The sequence below is a fragment of the Aquarana catesbeiana genome, linkage group LG09, assembly GCF_042186555.1.
Source record: "Aquarana catesbeiana isolate 2022-GZ linkage group LG09, ASM4218655v1, whole genome shotgun sequence".
Lineage (NCBI taxonomy): Eukaryota > Metazoa > Chordata > Amphibia > Anura > Ranidae > Aquarana > Aquarana catesbeiana.
In genome coordinates, this window is record NC_133332.1 from 251,137,884 (window position 1) to 251,156,835 (window position 18,952).

The window sequence follows — 18,952 nt, forward strand, 5'->3', positions numbered from 1 at the left end:
TATGGGAATGTCTGACCATTCTTCCAGAAGCACATTGGTGAGGTCAGGCACTGATGTTGGACGAGAAGAACCACGTGATTAATATAAAAATGGTCAATTCATGATACACTTTCCAAAGAATGCCCCATGGATTTCTGACGTCACCTGTCCCGTTGGGGTTTAATCATTTGGTTCCTTTGTTAGTGCCTTAATGAGTCATTTCCAATTCAGCAGAATCAGTATAACAGATATCTATCTGCCTAGCCTTGCAGTTTCAGAATACTGGTGGAACGTGTCGGTTTACAACACGTTCAGAAATTATAGTGGAGAAGAGACCTCTACAGGCAGCACTCAGTATTACACTATACTGCGTATGATTTATTTTTTTATGCGGTATTAAAGTAGAACTATAGGCAAAAGATTTTTTTCCGTTTTGGATCAAGCAAGGGAGGGTTATAACCCCTGCTAGATTTTTATTTTATTTTTTTTCGTTATCTGTATCCCATTGCAGAGATTTTCCTTCAGTTCCTGTCCCATAGACAAACAGGAAGTGAGATCCCTGCAAATTAAGGGAATTCATGGCGGACCCCCAGGTCACCAGAACTTGTATCCCCATCGGAAGATTTCCCCTCTATTACTTTTCTGGGGACAACCCCAAAATTTTCTTTTACTTTGACTTTCAATGATAATGGTAAAGAGGACAAATAGAGAGGGTGAATCTCCCTAACGGGGGCACAGAGAGCAATAAAAAACTGACAAGCATTCTAATCCATCTCCACTCTATCCAAAATGAAAAAAAAAACTTTTGCCTTTAGTTATACATTAAACCAAAAATGTAATATATTGCAGCTTACCAGTCATTAGATGAGTTGGCTGCATTCGTTTCCTTTTTGTAGGCTTTTTTTCCCCTCTGTTTTCACCTGGTGATCTGGCCAGTAACACATCCCTCCTGTATTAGAGCGACTCCACTCTGGATCAAGGAACATGCAATCTGTCACAATGGGCGCAATGTTATGTTAAATTGGGCAGTCTGCCTATTTTTACCACCCCAACTGCAAATGGCCTTATGAAATGTCACAGTGTAGTCTGTTTAGAAAACATTTACATATTCTGGTATATCATTAAATGTTGCTGCAACCTTGTACATAAAGACATTGAATTGATGGAAATCATGTGCACATTGGGGGTTGATTCACTAAAACTGGTGCAAACGAGTGCAAAATCTGGTGCAGCCGTGCATGGTAGATAATCGGCTTCAGCTTGTTCAATTAAGCTGTGACAAAAAACCTGGAAGCTGATGGGTTTCTATCCAGAGATTCACCAGATTTTTCACTCTCCCGTATTAATAAATCAACCCCATAGTGTCTATTGAGCAAACCTCTGTAATATTAAAATGTGTCTAAAGTCAAAACATTTTATGTCGTCTTGGATAGAGTAGAAGTTGGTTAGAAACTTGGTCAGGTTTTTATTGCAATACATACAAAGAGAGAACCTAGATCAGCCTTTCTCAACCTTTTTACCCCAGAGGAACCCTTGAATTAATTTTCAGGTCTCTGGGCACCCAAGCTAAAATTAATTAATGGTGGTCAGTGGGAAGAATGTCCCTTACATTGGTGGTCAGTGGGAAGAATGTCCCTTACATTGGTGATCAGTGGGAAGAATGTTCCTTACATTGGTGGTCAGTGGGAAGAATGTCCCTTAGATTGGTGGTCAGTGAGAAGAATGCCCCCTCAATTGGTGGTCAGTGGAAATCATTTCCAAGTCTCTGGGCACCCAAGCTAAAATGAATAATGGGGGTAATAGGACAAATGCCCCTTGTATTGTCAGTCAGTGGGAAGAATGCCCCTACATTGGTGGGCAGTGGGATGAATGTCCTTTCTATTGGTGGTCAATGGGAGGATTGTCCTTTACATTGGGGGTCAGTGGAGGGAATGTCTCTTACATTGGCAGGCAGTGGGACAAACATCCCTTACATTGTTGGTCAATGAGACAAACAAACCTTACATTGGTGGTCAGTAAGACAAATGTCCCTTACATTGGTGGCCAGTGGGATGAAAGTTCCTTACAGTGGTGGCCAGTGGAAAGAATGTCCCTTACATTGGTGATTAGTGAGATGAATGGCCATCTTACAGTGGTGATTAGAATGCCAACCTTACAGACAGCTAATGAGATGATTTGTGTCATACTGCTGACTCTGCCAAGTGGTATTGGACCTGGAATTATGAAGGCACCATCAGATAGAAGGTCAACTATCCACAGCCCTAGGAACCACAAACAATCTCTGGATAATCCCTAGGGTGTAGGGTTGCCCTACAGTTATGGAAATAGCATTGATGCATATTTTTCTTTAATGAGTGTAATAGGGACTGCATAGAGTATTTTTGGATAAAGATAAAGCAACCCTTTAAACCATCAGGAGGACATTTCAAAACTAACCTAATAAAGTATAATTTTACCAAAAGAGTAGTTGATGCTTGGAACAGACTTCCAGCAGAGAAAATGAAGGCCCATCAACAGTAAGTGATTTAAAAAGCACTTGAGACAAACTTGGGGAAAAAAGGGCAGACTTGATGGACCTCTTGGACTTTTCCCCCTTCGCTCTTCTATCTTTCCATGACAGCTCTTCACAGGTTGATTTCCCTTCAATGGAAGGGATGTTGAAATTTCTTCTCGTTACCTGTTATGTCTCTGAGACAGAAAGTGAAGGGAATATGTGAAAGAAAAAAAAACGATAGGAATTTTAACCATGCCCAGCTATAAAAATAAAAAAAAAACAGAAAGTTTTGTCTTTAGATATACGGTACTTTAAGTAATAATACCTGACATTAAACCCTCTCAGTGCTCCACAAACCCTTCCTAAGCCGATGAGGGAGCTGAAGCGTGAACGTCTGTTGGCTGTAATCCAGAGCAAGCGCTCCCGTAACGCTCCTTAATATAGCTTTGTCCTTGGGCGCCAAGCTGCCAACATGCTGCAAAGCATCTCCCAGAGTGATTTTCACATGCCAGGTCCGTCACACTAAATGGGCTCGATCCGCTGTACAATGAAGGTGCTCATCTTTTTTAATGCATTCCCTGACAGATCGATATTTTAGCTCAGTAATACACTGTTGCCAGCCAATGATGTTTTTTTTTTCTATTGCCCCTACAGGTGCTGATAGGTTTATGGATGATATTGCTCGCATGATTGGTTATCGACCTTTCCCTTGGATGAAGTGGTGCTGGTCTGTGATCACACCCTTCGTCTGCATGGTAAGATATCACATTGTATCTCCAAATGCCAAACCCAAATGTTTAAAGAGAACCTGTCACTAATAGTAATTTGTAATAATCTAAATCTCCATTCTTGAATTGTTAAAGTGGGGCACTGTTACCTTTCGGGGATTACTTGACTTGATTTTTTTTTTTTTTTTTTGTAATTACTTGTATTCTATCCCTGTCAGGGTAGATGTGCCAGGCTGTAAGGGTGTCCTATCTCCGCATGGCACTGACAACAGAGTTAAAACTGGAACAATACAAAGGTGCTGTCAGGAATACAAGAAAGAAGGCTAGAGACTTTGTTAAACAACATTTTTAACCTACAGTAACCTAGACCATGTTAGTTATCATCTCTAAGCTCAGGCAGGAGACAGGCCTACGTAGGGGCCTGACACTAAGGTGACATTTCACTCTGGAAAGGGAGAGAATACAAGTGAAGAACAGCACACACTCCTATCCCTAAAAGCCAAGACTGCATTGTTAAAACAGCCTAAAAGTGGACAGATTCTTATAAATGCCTAATTCTGACTGGTACATGTTGTTACATTTTGTTAAACTGTACATACCATGAATGAAAAAAAAATCAGATGTAAAGTTGATAAATGCTAAGGATAGGACACGGCAGGTCTGGATACATACTGCAAATGGAGGAGGGATGGTGGAGAGGTGTGTATAACAAGAAGAGGAGGGATGGTGGATGGACAGGTGAGTATAACAAGATAACAAGAAGAGGAGAGATAGTGGAGAGGTGTGTAAAACTAGAAGGGGAAGGATGGCGGAGAGGTGAGTATAACAAGAAGAGCATGGCTGGTGGAGAGTTGAATATAAGAAGATACCACAAAGAGTAGGGATAGTGGAGAGATAGGTAAAACTGGGGGGGGGGGGAGGATGGTGGAGAGGTGAGTATAACAACAAGAAGAGGAAGAATAGTGGAGAGGCGAATGGAACAGGAGGTAGAGAGATGGCGGACAAGGGAGCAAAACCAGCAGAGGAAGAATGATGTTGAAGTGAGTATAACAAGAAGATGAGGTATGGTGGAGAAGTGAGTATAACAAGAAGACAAAGGATGGTAAAGAGATGAGTATAACAAGTGGGGTAGGGATGGTGGAGAGGTGAGTATAACAAGAGCAAGTATGGTTGAGAGATGAGTATAACAAGAAGACCAGGGATGGTGGTGGAGAGGTGAGTATAACAAGAAGACCAGGGATGGTGGAGAGGTGAGTATAACAAGAAGAGCAAGGATGGTGGTGGAGAGAGGAGTATAACGAGAAGACCAGGGATGGCGGAGAAGTGAGAATAACAAGGAGAGGAGGGTACCTGAAAGAACTGACATACCCCCCTGGGGTTTTGCTTGCATGTTAGAGACGTAAAGAACTTTCTTAGGAGGTCATTGTGCATGATCTTAAGAATCAGACCAAGCTGCTCTAGAAAACAGATTCAAAACTTTTTGTAACCATTGACCTACATTCTACCACACAGGCGATATTTATCTTCAACCTAGTGAACTACAAGCCTTTGACATACAATAAGACCTACACGTACCCATGGTGGGGTGAAGCCATCGGCTGGTGCTTTGCTTTGTCTTCCATGCTTTGTGTCCCTCTGACCTTCATCTATAAAATCACACGTGCCAAGGGGACGCTGAAAGAAGTAAGTGACCTGATCTTTGTACTTAATCAAACTAATTAGGTAGAATAAAATTACACTATTATTCAAATTAGGAACATGTATTAAATGTAAATCATACATAGAACAAAAGTTACTCTGCTATCTGTGGAGGTCCAACAAGCTGCTTCCTGATTCTGAGCAAGAGCTCTCCAATCAGCAAGGGGCGTGAACCTTTCTGACTGTAGACCTATAGGTCTAACTCAGTATGGGGGGGGGGTCAAACTTCTGCAGAGAGCCCACTGCTTCCACAGCCAGCACTAGGACCCTTCTTTGCAGCTGCCAGGATAATGGCTTTTGCACTCAGCAGCTGTGGCTGCTTTCTAAAGAAAACATACTGTTTTTTGCACACCTTTTGTTTTCAGGGCACCTGGAATGTATTTAGTTCATTTAAATGAAAAGCTCAACTGGGCTTTAAAGGAATGAGAAAAACAACATGGAGACTGTATTTACTGACCTTCTCCTGAGCTTGCTCAGTGCCTAGCTGTTATGTTTGGGTTTAACGCTTTTAAAGTCACTGACCTTGGCGTGCTCAGTTTGAAGCGGTGGAGCTCGGTGTAAGTGGAGCTGGATTAAGTGGGAGTTAAAAACAAGTGTTAGAGTATACAAGTCTTGCTGTCTGTTGGTGTTTGCTGCTGTCTGTTGGTGTGTATTTGCTGCTGTCTGTTGGTGTGTGTATTGCTGCTGTCTGTTGGTGTTTGCTGGGTTGCATTTTGGGGACTTTTCCTTTTAGTTTTTAATTTGCCTTTTGCTGTCACTTTTTAAATAGCTTTTTTTTTTTTTTTTTTTTTTTTCTGTTTCATCAGTCTATCAATTAAGGGGTGTGGTTAATTGTTCACAGGTGCCCAGGTGCCTATTTAACTTGTTGTAGGACTCAGTCTGAGCGTGCTCAGTTTGAAGCGGTGGAGCTTGGTGTAAGTGGAGCTGGATTAAGTGGGAGTTAAAAACAAGAGTTTAAAACAGGAGGTTATAACAGGGGTCATAGTACCTGTGTAGTGTGAGTATCTGAGTGTTGTCTGAGTAGTGTGTGTGGATCGTTAGTACTTGTGTATCGTGTACCTGTGTATTGTCTTGAGTATTAGTGCCAGGAAGCTAGTTGTTAGGTAATTTGGACAGGGTAAAATCCCCAAATCCTCACTAAATTTAATAGGTACGATGCCCGGCGGGTGTGGAGAGGCGACTCTTTGTACATCTTGCCGCATGTATGCGTTCCTTGATCATCCGATCGAGGGCGACTGCTGTGCAAAATGTAAGCACATTGTTTCCCTGGAAGCCCAGGTTCTGAATCTGGGGAAGCAACTGTCAGCACTGAGAAGTCCCTCCATACTAAAGGTGAGCCAGGAACGTACACGGCAGGTGCCGGCAGGGGCCAGCACAGAGGCGGGTGGAGACAAAGAGGTGCAGGCACTAGCAAAGAGTAGATGGGTGACAGTCAGGAGGGGTAGAGGGGGAAGTGCCAGGGAGGCCGATCCAGGACTGGAGCATCCCAATAAGTACGCTCCATTGAGTGACATTGGTGTTACCAGTCAGGGACCAGCACTGCTGGAGATGAGGGACTCTCCTAGCTGCCAGGGGAAGAACTCCTCCAGTGAGAGTGGGGGGGCAGCAAAGGGAAAGGAAAGACAGATTCTGGTGGTAGGGGACTCAATTCTTAGAAGGACAGAGAGGGCAATCTGTAACCAAGACCTGAAGCGCCGAACAGTATGTTGTCTACCGGGCGCTCGGGTTCGGCACATCACGGATCTTGTGGACAGATTACTTCACGAGTGAATCCTATTTGTGTGATTTATACTGAAACTAATTGACCTGTGATCGCTGTTACCTAAATTTAGGTAACAGCGATCACAGGTCAATTAGTTTCAGTATAAATCACACAAATAGGAGACATGAAGGGAACACAAAGACACTGAATTTCAAAAGAGCCAACTTCCCTAAACTACAAACCTTGCTAAAAGGCATAAATTGGGATAAAATATTAGGAACAAAGAATACGGAGGAGAGATGGGTTTGCTTTAAGAGCATATTAAATAAGGGCATTAGCCAATGTATCCCATTGGGTAATAAATTTAAAAGAGCGAACAAACATCCTGGATGGCTTAACTCCAATGTAAAAATGCATATAAAAGCAAAGGAGAAGGCCTTCAAAAAATACAAGGTTGAGAGATCATCCACAACATTCAGAATTTATAAAGAATGCAATAAGAAATGTAAGGGTGCAATTAGGATGGCTAAGATAGAACATGAAAGACACATAGCGGAGGAGAGCAAAAAAATCCCAAGAAATTCTTTAAGTATGTAAACAGTAAAAAAGGGAGGACAGACCATATTGGCCCCATAAAGAATGAGGAAGGACATCTGGTTACAAAGGATGGGGAGATGGCAGAGGTATTGAATTTATTCTTCTCCTCAGTCTTCACGAGTGAATCGGGGGGCTTCAGTAACCAAAACTGCAGTGTTTATCCTCATGACACAACACAGGAAGCACCTACATGGTTAACAGAGGACGGAATTAAAATTAGACTTGAGAAACTTAACATTAATAAATCACCGGGACCAGATGGCTTGCATCCGAGGGTACTTAGGGAACTCAGTCAGGTGATTGCCAGACCGTTGTTCCTAATTTTTACAGACAGTCTATTGACTGGAATGGTACCAGCTGATTGGAGAAAAGCCAATGTAGCACCAATATTTAAAAAGGGCCCAAAAAACATCCCTGGGAATTACAGACCAGTTAGCTTAACATCAATAGTATGTAAACTCTTGGAGGGGATGATAAGGGACTATATACAAGATTTTAGTAATAAGAATGATATCATTAGCAGTAATCAGCATGGATTCATGAAGAATCGTTCTTGCCAAACCAATCTATTAACCTTCTATGAGGAGGTGAGTTGCCATCTAGATAAAGGAAGGCCCGTAGACGTGGTGTATCTGGATTTTGCAAAAGCATTTGACACAGTTCCCCATAAACGTTTACTGTACAAAATAAGGTGCGTTGGCATGGACCATAGGGTGAGTACATGGATTGAAAACTGGCTACAAGGGCGTGTTCAGAGGGTGGTGATAAATGGGGAGTACTCAGAATGGTCAGGGGTGGGTAGTGGGGTCCCCCAGGGTTCTGTGCTGGGACCAATCCTATTTAATTTGTTCATAAACGACCTGGAGGATGGGATAAACAGTTCCATCTCTGTATTTGCAGACGATACTAAGCTAAGCAGGGCAATAACTTCTCCGCAGGATGTGGAAATCTTGCAAAAAGACCTGAACAAATTAATGGGGTGGGCGACTACATGGCAAATGAGGTTCAATGTAGAAAAATGTAAAATAATGCATTTGGGTGGCAAAAATATGAATGCAATCTATACACTGGGGGGAGAACCTCTGGGGGAATCTAGGATGGAAAAGGACTTGGGGGTCCTAGTGGATGATAGGCTCAGCAATGGCATGCAATGCCAAGCTGCTGCTAATAAAGCAAACAGAATATTGGCATGCATTAAAAGGGGGATCAACTGCAGAGATAAAACGATAATTCTCCCGCTCTACAAGACTCTGGTCCGGCCGCACCTGGAGTATGCTGTCCAGTTCTGGGCACCAGTCCTCAGGAGGGACGTACTGGAAATGGAGCGAGTACAAAGAAGGGCAACAAAGCTAATAAAGGGTCTGGAGGATCTTAGTTATGAGGAAAGGTTGCGAGCACTGAACTTATTCTCTCTGGAGAAGAGACGCTTGAGAGGGGATATGATTTCAATTTACAAATACTGTACTGGTGACCCCACAATAGGGATAAAACTTTTTCGCAGAAGAGAGTTTAATAAGACTCGTGGCCACTCATTACAATTAGAAGAAAAGAGGTTTAACCTTAAACTACGTAGAGGGTTCTTTACTGTAAGAGCGGCAAGGATGTGGAATTCCCTTCCACAGGCGGTGGTCTCAGCGGGGAGCATTGATAGCTTCAAGAAACTATTAGATAATCACCTGAATGACCGCAATATACAGGGATATGTAATGTAATACTGACACTTAATCACACACATAGGTTGGACTTGATGGACTTGTGTCTTTTTTCAACCTCACCTACTATATGTAACTATATGACCTGGAACAAACATGCAGGTCAGTCTTTATTCTGAATTCAGTGGTTGCTTCTTTGCTGCAAGTCAGTGGTTTAAGCATGAGAGCATACTAGTATTTCCACAAGGAGGTCATCACAGACATGCAGACACAGACATTTTTTTTTTTTTCGTCAAGTTTCCTTCCTGAGTTTGCTTATTTTTTCTTTCAGCGCTGGCAGCGATTGACAGAGCCTGTCTGGGGAGCTCACCATTTAGAGTACATGGTACCTGATCAAGACATCAAAAGCCTGACCAGCTTGAGCCCTGTTTCGGACAACAAAGTCATAATCTTTGAGAGCGTCATGTGAAGCCAATCTTCACCAGCCATGACTATGTGAAGTTCTACACCTGTCTCACCTTTCATCTTCATCTTTCATCCAGACTGACAAGAACTGACACTAATTTCCCCGTGCATACATCTCCACTACCTATTGAAGCCAAGAATAGACATTTATATCACACGTAGCTTCATCTGCTTATGATGGATTCCTCCAGACAACAGAGGAGGAGCTCCAGCCAAAATGTGGATCTATAGAACAAAATTATCTTGGTTATCCTAACCCCAACATGGGGAACTAAACCAAGTCAATGGAATAGCAATGTAATGTTCTGCCAAATTCTCTTCCATTTGGAAGAATGTTAAGTGGTCAGTTTGGTGAAATCCTCTTTTTGATCTTGCATCAGGTCATCGAAATAGCTAGGCATTAAATATAATTCACAGCGTGTCCATCAATGGAGACCAGTCTTGTAGATGCTAGTAGAACCACGAGTGGCTTTATATTTTATCCATAGAGTATCCATCAATGGAGATCAATCTTGTTGATGGTAGTAGAACCACGAGTGGCTAGTATTGGATGTATAAATAGTGATTAGTTCTTTAGGAAAGTTAATGCTACTGTGCTCTAAAGAGAATTTCACCCAACCAATGCCAAAATAACTTTGTTTAGCCGCTTACGAAGGCTTTGGATGGCTTTAATGAAGGGGATGTACGTAGCTGTAAGGGAATATTAATGCCAAAAGGGATATGGAGAACACATATTACTCTACAGACCTGCCATATAGGGGGGCTTGCCAAATGCTTTTCAGATATCAAACTCAATCCCCGTCTTCCTTTACTTCTAGGAAGAGATATCCCAAAATATCCCTGCAAACAAATGGCAAGCCAGGCACCCAGAATGCACTTCAGTGCTGGGCTTGCCAGCGTAAACAACAGTTGTATCTTGGAGGATTGGGGTGATGGCTTTAGCTATGATGGAATTATCCCCCCTATATGTGTGAACATCTCATAGCGTAGCTCTGTTCTTCATGTCCAGCAGCAGTACAGCAGGGTGACATTGTCATGCCTTTTTACTTGGCACATTTGGTAAACTGAGATTCATCACCGGCAAAAGCTGAATTTGCACTTTTTTTTTCTATTAGTATACTGTATATTTACATGTATGATGTATCTACAGGTGACCCCTCAATGGGAACCACCAGTATTAACAGCCATGTATAATTTTAAATTGCTGCTCATTTTTAGAATTTGTCCCTTGTGAGAAGGGAGATCTGTTGCTATGGGCACTGCTGTGGTAAGCAGCCATTTTGTGCCTCTAGAAACTGCACACCTTATTTAATGAAATGTCTACAAGAACTGGTTACATTGTTCTAATTGTTAAAATTCCAATCCGAAAAAAGGATTTGCACCATATTAAGTCTAGATCTGGTTTCTGTTGAGTCCATTCAAGTCCTTATTCCATTCTGAAGGGAGAGTTTATCCCCGAAACACTTTGATGTTTTTATGTTGTGAATAACCAAGGGCACTCTGGACTCACTTTATGGGTTGGTTCCCATTTGTATACTTTTAGTTCCTATGGGTTGATGCCCATTTCCCTTCTTTGTGCAGACATTTTGATAAATAAGGCCCACCAATCTATGCATCAACCAATGCAAAATTAATTGCGTACCCATCCGTTCTTCTGATTGCATGTATTTCACACGACTTTCTGTCAGAGGAAACTGGACCCAAAAGGTGCCTCCAAGACCATGTGGTTCTGAAAGGGAACATAGATTGCAAACTTAATACATCCCATTTATATATATTGAAATTATCTCTGCTGATATGCCCATGCAAGAAACAGATGTCTCAGAAGATTCATTCATCCAAATCCATTTAGCTGACAACCATACTAAAGAAAACGGCATGCCTTTGGTGTGATGCATCGTGGGTGCTTACTAGAAATATCCGGAACAAAAAATGCCTACAGTATTACTTATAGGACATAATATAACTTTTTGTGAGAATTATAAGCAAACTACCAGAATTCTCCCAAATTCTGATAAATTCTCTTCATCTGAGCTAATAATGTGATACAACTCTTTTGTGCTTCCCATCCCAGCATCCCTAGCAGCAACAATACTGCGCTCATGAGCTTTTAAATAATACAGATTTCCTATTTTGCTATAAATATTTCTGTGCTGCAAAAAAGAAGGCAATTTTTATTTTTTTGTTTTCGAGGAAATAAATGTATATAGATAGTTTTTATTAGGACAAAGAAGGCGAAATTGCTATATTTTGTGACTTTGTGAAAATGAAGGAATATCTGGGGTTTAATGTGATGCTCGTTATTATTCTCTATTAGTTTAATAAATGTGATGAACATGTGTTTTTAGGCAGATCATGGAAGAATAGTTGGTAACTGTGAAGTAAGCTCAGGTTTAAAGAGACCCTGTCGCCAGACTGCCCATTTCAAAAACAATCTTCCCGTAAGGGTATATGTGCCTTTAAAGTATTTTATGCATGTTTATTTTCCTGTACAAGCCTCCCTTGTGTAGACATCCAAAAGCCCTGAGACTGCTGTTGGGTACCGCCATCTTGGATGTGATGTCAGCAGCCCCAGTAGACTCTCATTCAATTGGGTGGCAGCAGCCTTCTCAATCCTTTTACTTCAGAGGAAATACATTTCAGGTTTTGGGGAACCCCAGTTAAAACCATTTTTTTTTTTAAGTCAGTGGAGAAAATGACCCTTATGTTGGTTTGCCAGTGGGAGGACTGCCCCTGCCACCAGACAGCTAAACAGATTGTTTTTGTCATGCAACTGGCTACGCCAAATGGTGTTGGCCCCAGAACTATGCAGGCACCATTAAATAGAAGGGCAAACAGCCACCACACAAGGAACCCCTAGCAAACTCTGAAGGACCCCTAGGGTTTCACAAAACCATGGTTGAGAAAGGCTGGAGGTCAGACTGGCCTGCTTACAGACAGCTAAAAAGATCATTTGTGCAATGCAATTGGTTTCGCTAAGTGGTGTTGGCCCCCGAACAATGCAGGTACCATCAAATAGAAGGTCAATCAACGACGGCTCAAGGAACCCCAGGCAACCTCTGAAGGAACCCTAGTTAAGGATGGCTGCTCTATGGTATACCCTTTCATTCCTCCCCCAAAAGGTTATGTAGGGAGGGGCACAGGAGCTTGGCCAGCATAAACAGTAAATAGACACTCCTAGGAAGGGAAGAGGAAGGGCAATGACATGCAAGAAAAGAGGGGGCGGTGCTAGAGAGTGGACATTTGTTGGAGTAGTCAAAATTCAAACGTACTTTGCAAGATAATAACAAATTGTTTATGGAAAGGAAACATGCTGCAAATACTTGATCTTCCTGTGCTTTTACCTGCAACTTTTTAATTTGGTGATAGGGTTAAAAAAAAAAAAAAAAAAAAAAAAGCCTGAGCACATTTCACTTTTTTAAATTTTTGCTTTAGTTTAATTTCTCTAGCTATCATTAGCAAACAAGGTATGGACTGATTGACTGGCACCTTGGGTATTTGCCCCAAGGGCCGGCTTGTCTTGGTATATACATGCTACGAGTAGGACCCAAGCAGGACTTACAATGTATGTATACCTCAAACTTTTCAGCAGGAAGTAATTTAAACCTTGACTGTTTTTTGTGGTTTGCTGTCCCTTTACAACACCTGTCCTGCAAAAGCAGCAGCAAGTCAGATGAAATCCCTGCCTTTGTCACTGGACTTGTGTGTCTCAGTTGGAGGATTTACCCTGTATTGCTGTTCTGGTGAAAACTGTAAAATTGGATTTCCCATCACTTTCTGTCTGGGTCACTAGGACAAACAGAGAGGGTGAATCTCCCCAACACAGACAATAACAAAAATTGAAAGTGGTTGTAATCCTTCCCTACGCAACCCAAAAACTAGGTGAGCACTCCCCAGTCCAAAAGAAGCACTCTTCAAACTGGAGCCGGCAGCATTGGGGAGCTCCAATTTTAATTGCTTACAAATTAAGGAGAGTTTAGTACTACTTTGAAAAAAAAATTAAAAAATCATCATCAAAAATACTATGTAACAGCAGGAGGAAAAGATCTGCCAACAGAAGCTTAGTCTTCAAGCATAAGGGTTAGAACCAAGAGGCAACCCAGCACAATGCCAAAATGAAACCTCCCTTCATCGGTACAAACACACCAGTGTGTGGTCATAACTGTCACTTTTTCCTCTCCTGTATATTTTCCAACAAGCTAGGGAGCCCTGCCAGTACAAAGGGACTTTTTAGTCTATTGTTGGCCCTCAATGTGGAACATAATCAGTTTTGGTGACAGTAGATAAACACTAATAAAAGCTGCCCGGTGAGTGATCAAAGGTCACTCACGTATGTAAATATGAGCTGTATACCATGGCAGCTTTTCATCCTAATCCAGCCCTGGACACAAATACCTAATTTTAATTTTTTGTATATTGGTTCTCACAAAATATATGCTTGTGGGATGGTCCTGATTTTTTAAAAGAAGGGAAGGTATGGTATTTGACATTGGTCAATAATTGTCAAGCTGAAGAATCGGTTGAGTTAATCAGTAGAATATTTTTGCTACTTACATGTTGGCAGGGATGTATGGAGATATTATGCTGCCCCAGACAGACTTGAATGACAACTTCCTTCTACGTTCTGACAATTTTTATTTCTTTGGGAAATTACATCAGGAATGTTTTCTTGTGGCCCTCCAGCTGTTGGGAAACTACACGTCCCATCATGCCTCTTCCTCCTGGAGTCATGCTTGTACTTGTCAGCCTTGTAATGCCTCATTGGACTTGTAGTTCCACAAGAGCTGGAGGGCCACAGGTTGAGCACCCATGTCTTAGCGGAAGCAGCAAGGTGAATGCTTTTTAGGTATCACTTCTGTATAGAGTAGCTTTTCTCAAACTGTTTACCCCAGAGGAACCCTTGAAATAGTTTTCAGGTCTTAGGGAACCTCTGCTAAGATTAGTCCATTGGGAAATCATTTAGAAAATGCCCCTTATGTAAGTGGTCAGTGAAAAGAATGTGTCCCCCCCCCCCCCCTTACACAGGTGATTAGGTCCTAAGGAACCTTTGCTAAGATTATTCTATCAGCAGAGTCATTGGGAAAATTACCCTTACCTAGGTGGTCAGTGAGAAGAATGCCCACTTACAGTGGGGATCAGGTCTGGGGAACCTCTCCTCTACCTCCACTCCATCAGGGAAGTCATTGGGCAAAAATCCCCTTACATTTGTAATCAGTGAGAAAAATGCCCCCCCACTCCCCCACTTACAGTGGTGGCCGGGTCTTAAGGAACCTCTGCAAAGATTAGTCCATCAGCGGAGTCACTGTGACAATGCCCCTTACATTGGTAGTCAGTGAGAAGAATACCCCCCTTACAGTGCGGATCAGGTCTTAGGGAAACTCTCCTAAAATTACTCCATCAGGGAAGTCATTGGCAAATGCACCTTACATTTGTAGTACAGTGGTGGTCAGGTCTTAGGGAACCTTTGCAAAGATCAGTCCATCGGGGGGAGTCTTTATGAAAATGTCCCTTACACTGCTGGTTAGTGAGAAAAATGCCCCCCTTACAGTGGTGGTCAGAATGCATCCCTACAACCAGGTAAAAAGATCATTGGTGTCATGTCGCTGGCTCTGCCAAGTAGTGTCGGACATGGAAGTATGCATGCACCATTGGGTGAGGTGTCAATTTTCCACAGCTCAAGGGACCCTTAGCATCCTCTGGAGGAACCCTAGGTTTCTATGGACCCTTGGTTGAGAATGACTAGTGTAGACCACTGAGTCACAGGAGGAAAGGTCTAGAAACCTAGCTGCACAGATCTTACCACAAATAATAAGCCAGTGAGAGTTCTAAAAAACAAAATTTTAGCTGTAGATGGACTAGCCCTTAGAATGTCCTTGCTGCATCTGTCAGCACATTTCAGTGCAAATGGAATATAACTATGAATATTGTAGAGTCGGGAGTCAGGACACGTAAGATAATAAATACTTTAGACGGAATGTGCAGTCTATAGAGTTTATGTTTGCTTTGTCTAGGTAATAATTGTTTGAGAGAATGTCAAGTTAGTAATCTTTTTTTATTGATCACTTAAGTAAAAATCTTCTTTATTGATTAACTTGATAATGACCTTATTCAACGTTCAATCTGGTTTATGGATAATCAAAAAGTAAATCAGGATTGTGTATTATTTTAGCCTTATTTTTAGCTTTACCTCGGCAGACAGAGGCTGAGTGCATAGGCAAGCACACTTGCCTGTGGAAACCAGGGGAACGTGGATCAAGAAGTGCTACAGGATGACCAGTTGGTTTGGTTGTCCCAAGGTGATAGAAAAAAACGTGACCCTTCTAGGTTTGGGCCTTGTGTATAAAAACTGTCCAATTTGTCCACAACAGCCAACCAGATTCCAAATTCTTCACTGGTAGAATAGAATGGAAGATAAGTAGAGTCTGGTTACTGTGTCCTACCAGACAGATACAGTATATATTGTATATATTGGTGGTCTTTTCCTTGACACTGGTTTCAAGCCTTCTTCATGCGCCTTGCTATTGCTAATGGCTTCTGTATATATTTATTTTTTTGTGTGTTAAATATGAGTGTTTGCAGACTTATTTTTTGTAAATGTTTTATTGTTTTGCCTTGTACCTGTCCTGATCCAAATCCATGGACATTTCTGACCTAAAATTCTTGAATAATGTTTAATTCACCAGCATTCATGAAGTTTGTCAGACGAGACTGTGAATTTACAAGACTAAGCCATTGGATGTCACAAGAAACTCATGATACAGAAGTCAGTGAGGCTCTGTCTTGCTGCACACTTGTCAGTATTGTGAATTGCTTGGTTTTTAAATGATTTTTATGGATTATGTAAACTACAGTGCATCCTTTTGGTAATACATTACTGTGTAATGCTGTTTTCGGAAAATGGGTTAAGTACACCTGTATGGTGTTGTGTAGGTAATGTAATGCTCTTTTTATACATCCCTCTTCATGCACACCTTGTATTATTTCCCTTAATCCAAGATGGATTTTCTCCATTTATATTAGAGGTTGTACAAGGATTGGTACAAATCAAGATGGCTACCACAGCTGTCATTTTGCAACCCAGTGGCTAATGTAAAATTCTGTGTTAATCAGTATTGGTGGAAAACAAAGTATTTTTGTTTAAGAACAAAAACTGGTCATGAATATTGTATGCAATGGGGCAAAATTGTTTTGGTAAAGACTGATCAAAGTATTTTGGATAACAGTGCTATTTTCCTAATTGTTCTAGTGTAGAGACTATCTAGGATAATGTACAAAAGTGTTGACAGGCATAATCTTCCAAACATACAAGCAAAGTTTTTTTTAAATTTTCCATCCATGCATAGCTGTATTGCACCAGTCCATCCCAGTCCACCATGTGGATAATATTGTGATCATGGAACTTATCTGTTTGTGATTCTGGAACTTGCAGTGAGTGATCCCGGAACTTATCTGTTTGTGATTCTGGAATGTACAGAATTCCATACTGACTTCTGCATATGGAACAACTTAGCCAGCCAGTTTCTCACAGCCATTAGTCACATTCAATCCTGCCTTGGAAGTTTAAATGTGATTACTTATAAAGGAAGCAGAGAAAGTTATACAGCGTATGCTGTAGGAAATTACCCTCCTACTGCCTCCCTCCAAACCACTCATGCATACTTACACCTACCCCTATGGAACTGTGTGTTGGTGGATACACAGAACTCAAGTTAAATTGAGCAAATTCCTGACATTAGCACAGTTCATGGAGAGCATTACTAGCCCACTAGGTGGTCATAGCTTGGGAAATGCACTTTCATCCTCCCAGAAGCCAAATTTTTAGATGCACCTTTTTTATGGTATTAGTTCAGGATACGGTTCAAATTTATGTGGAATTTGTTGGCAGAAATATTTAAACAGGGTGGAGTCAAATCACGTTTTCAGTTCTGAAAAATATTTTGTGGTTTATTTCAAGCAGTTGGTCTGATTTCAGATCATCAACATTACTGTACTTTGCACCACGTTTTTTTGCCTTATAAGTATTAGGGCAAAGTGTCAATAGCAGATCCACTTGTATTTAAGATGGGTTTGAGACCCTTTTGAGACCATTCAGAATTTATTAGTGAATCTGACCTCGCATCAACCTGTTTCAAACCGCTTGTGTTCCCGTTGACTTGCATGGGGAGATAAGCAGTTCTGGCGTGTACAAAATCAACACTGGTCCCTTAGAATGATGCACTTTTTAAATACATCCCTAAATTGAGTTCCAAATTTATATACATGATGGTACTAAATACATTTAACTAGCTGTAGACATTGGATGATTATTAGACATGTAAAAATCTCTCTCACACCCAACTTTCATATCTTGGGCTCTTCCTGCATTTAGTTACCAATCTCCACTCCCGCCCATTGGTTTTTCCTTGCTCTGTCTCTGATGGCCCAAGACTATCTATCCAAGTCTGCTGTGCCCTCTAGATCAGTGTTTCTCAACCTTTTTTAGTCCTGACACCCTTTAAAAGAATGCCAAATCTCAAGGCCACCTCCATCACATCATAAGCCAGCCATTTACATCAAAGTCCTCTATCTTCCCTGCCTTTCACATCAGATTTCTCAGCCCCCCCCCACCTTTTACATCAGAGTCCTCAGTGTCCCACTCTTTCATGTCCTCAGCACCTCCTTTCATGTCAGAGTCCTCATCTCCCCTATTTACATGAGTATCCTCAGCCCCCCATTCTCATGAAGGTTCTCAGCCGCCCACTTTCACATCTGAGTCCTTGGCTGGTCCATCTGCACCATGGAAAAGCATGATGTTGTGCAAAAATATATTACACCTCAGCACCCTATTTGAGAAACATTGCTCTAGATAGCCAATAAGTCATCTGATCTTGTCAGAATCACAATATAGATTATAACTCTTTGGAAAAGCTAATGACTTGAAAAGCAAGCAATTAATTTCCTTTTGCATAGGTGATTAGGCTATCTAGTTGTCTTTATCAGATTCCACTTTTCGCTATTAAACAAGACTTTTTTGATAGATGTTATAAGAAATGTTTGTAGTGTCCTGTAGCCCAAGTGTCAGGATTAAAGTAACATTAGCTTCCTATGTGAGTTGTGTTTGTTATAACTAAAATGGTAGTCTGTGTTATTCTTAACCGAGGCCTAGTTTTTAGTAAGCTCTGCTAAGCCATACAGTCAGTTATAGCCCATGGAAATGGGATGTAAGGTGCCTTAGACCTTAGCACTTAGTAATCATAAGCCTAAGTGTGTAATCAGCTTTCCTCCACCAATGCTATATGTATTACTGTCAGATGAAGCCCCTGAACCTTCACTGAGCCAATCATTGTACAGTCCCATTGGATGTGTCGATGAGCATTGTTATCTCAAGTCTTCCTGTAGGAGCTTTGTAACATACCTCTGTAATATATCGCCAGGAGCTCCATGCTTTTGCACTGTGATTGTCTGCTAAATGAATTCACTGAATATGGCAATAACAATACTATTAAAATATTTGATTTTTGGAAATAAAAAGAGTGTGCTGCGTGTTTATTTTTTAATTTTTTACCTTTTGCTCTTCCTAAAAAGTGTTCTTGAGATGCATGGCAACCATGTGCCTATGTGAGCACTAGGGTTATCACCTGGTACCCAAGGGAACTGC

The 18,952-nt window shown here is 41.4% G+C and overlaps 1 protein-coding gene across 2 annotated transcripts in view; it reads left to right on the top strand.

Moving 5' to 3' along the window:
- The window catches only part of SLC6A8 (solute carrier family 6 member 8), a 132,949-nt gene extending 114,124 nt beyond the window's left edge, over positions 1–18,825 (top strand). For both annotated transcript variants that reach the window (XM_073600168.1, XM_073600167.1), the window contains exons 11-13: positions 3,128–3,228; positions 4,714–4,884; positions 9,182–18,825. In XM_073600168.1, coding sequence (XP_073456269.1) covers positions 3,128–3,228; positions 4,714–4,884; positions 9,182–9,319 — 410 coding nt within the window. In that variant the 3' untranslated portion in view covers positions 9,320–18,825. The remainder of the gene's footprint in view (positions 1–3,127; positions 3,229–4,713; positions 4,885–9,181) is intronic.
- Positions 18,826–18,952: the final 127 nt, after the last annotated feature.